The sequence below is a fragment of the Vigna radiata genome, chromosome 8, assembly GCF_000741045.1.
Source record: "Vigna radiata var. radiata cultivar VC1973A chromosome 8, Vradiata_ver6, whole genome shotgun sequence".
In the NCBI taxonomy this organism is placed as follows: Eukaryota; Viridiplantae; Streptophyta; class Magnoliopsida; order Fabales; family Fabaceae; genus Vigna; species Vigna radiata.
The window spans coordinates 28,488,786-28,489,915 of NC_028358.1; the positions used below are offsets into that span (position 1 = coordinate 28,488,786).

Below are 1,130 nucleotides of genomic sequence, written 5' to 3' on the forward strand. Positions count from 1 at the left end.
TCGAAGAATTTTTATATCCACTTTATATAAAAGTTAAAAGTTATTTTTTCATGATTAAAATATTTCTAAAGATGAATTATCATACACACTTTATATAAAAGTTAAAAATTTATTTATTTTAATGATTAGAATACCGTAATTATGAAATGCATATAGTTTAAAAATAATACTTTTTAAGAAAAAAGAAGTCATACATTATGAACGAAGCATATTATCTTCGAAATTATATAGTGCCCCTTTTCCATTCAGAATATAAATTTGCATTTGTCTATATTGAAGTGATTTTGAGAAATTGACATGTAGATTGAGATCTGGAGGCAGAAGAAGAAGAAGAATGAATCTATCTAATCGATAGAATCACGATAAAAGTAAACCTAAACACTAGAGTATCTAAAATTTTGATAGAATGACAGAAAAGAAGTTAATTAACACGGTACTGGCTTGAGCCTGAGAGTATAGAACAGTTTACGAGAAAAGGGCGCTTCCACCGTTTACCGTTAGCGTAACGGTCAGCGTGGGCAAGCGATTTCTGCGGCAGCGTCACGAGGTACCAACGCTCCATGCGCCATGAGGATGGACTTGTAGATCTGGATGATGGCTTTGTCGTCGTACTCTTTGGGTTGGGCCCGACCGAAGCCCGCGAAGGAGGTGTCAACGGCTGACAGGGGCCCACCGAAGCCCGAAGCTGAGGCCCCAGCGGTCATGACGCGTGAGTTGGCCAAGCCCAGCATCATCCGCACGTACGCGTCCCTCACCCAAAGGACAACCTTCTTGGGAGAGGGGATTTTTTTTATTCGGATCTTGGGTGCGAGTCTGATCCTCCACCGCCAGAACCGACCCTTCCCGGTTCGGGTGCTTCCCAGCTCAACCCGGTTCCTCCTTCTCCTACCCGACCCGTTTAGTCTCCGGTAGCCTTTCCTCCTCCAATACTCTTTGACGCCCTTGCACACGGTGGCCGTGATACCCTCCATCTTTTTTTTTTTCTCTCTCTCTCTCTCAAAATGCAAATAAAACGGGGTTGGGTGGGTGAGAAATGGAAGAGTGAAGAAAGGAGATAATTAAGTTAGGTGCATGCAGACGAAATAACACATGGCATTGGCATGGATGACACCCGCTGTGTATGCAGTACT

At 42.7% G+C, this 1,130-nt stretch overlaps 1 protein-coding gene across 1 annotated transcript; it reads right to left on the minus strand.

Moving 5' to 3' along the window:
* Positions 1 to 237: 237 nt before the first annotated feature.
* On the minus strand, positions 238 to 1,130 carry LOC106771408. The gene has a single exon (XM_014657380.2). The coding sequence runs from the start codon at positions 969 to 971 to the stop codon at positions 510 to 512; it is 462 nt and encodes a 153-aa protein (XP_014512866.1). The 5' UTR covers positions 972 to 1,130; the 3' UTR covers positions 238 to 509.

Excerpts from the sequence above, each read along its gene's own strand:
- LOC106771408 (XM_014657380.2), bottom strand. The coding sequence starts at position 971 with ATGGAGGGTATCACGGCCACCGTGTGCAAGGGCGTCAAAGAGTATTGG.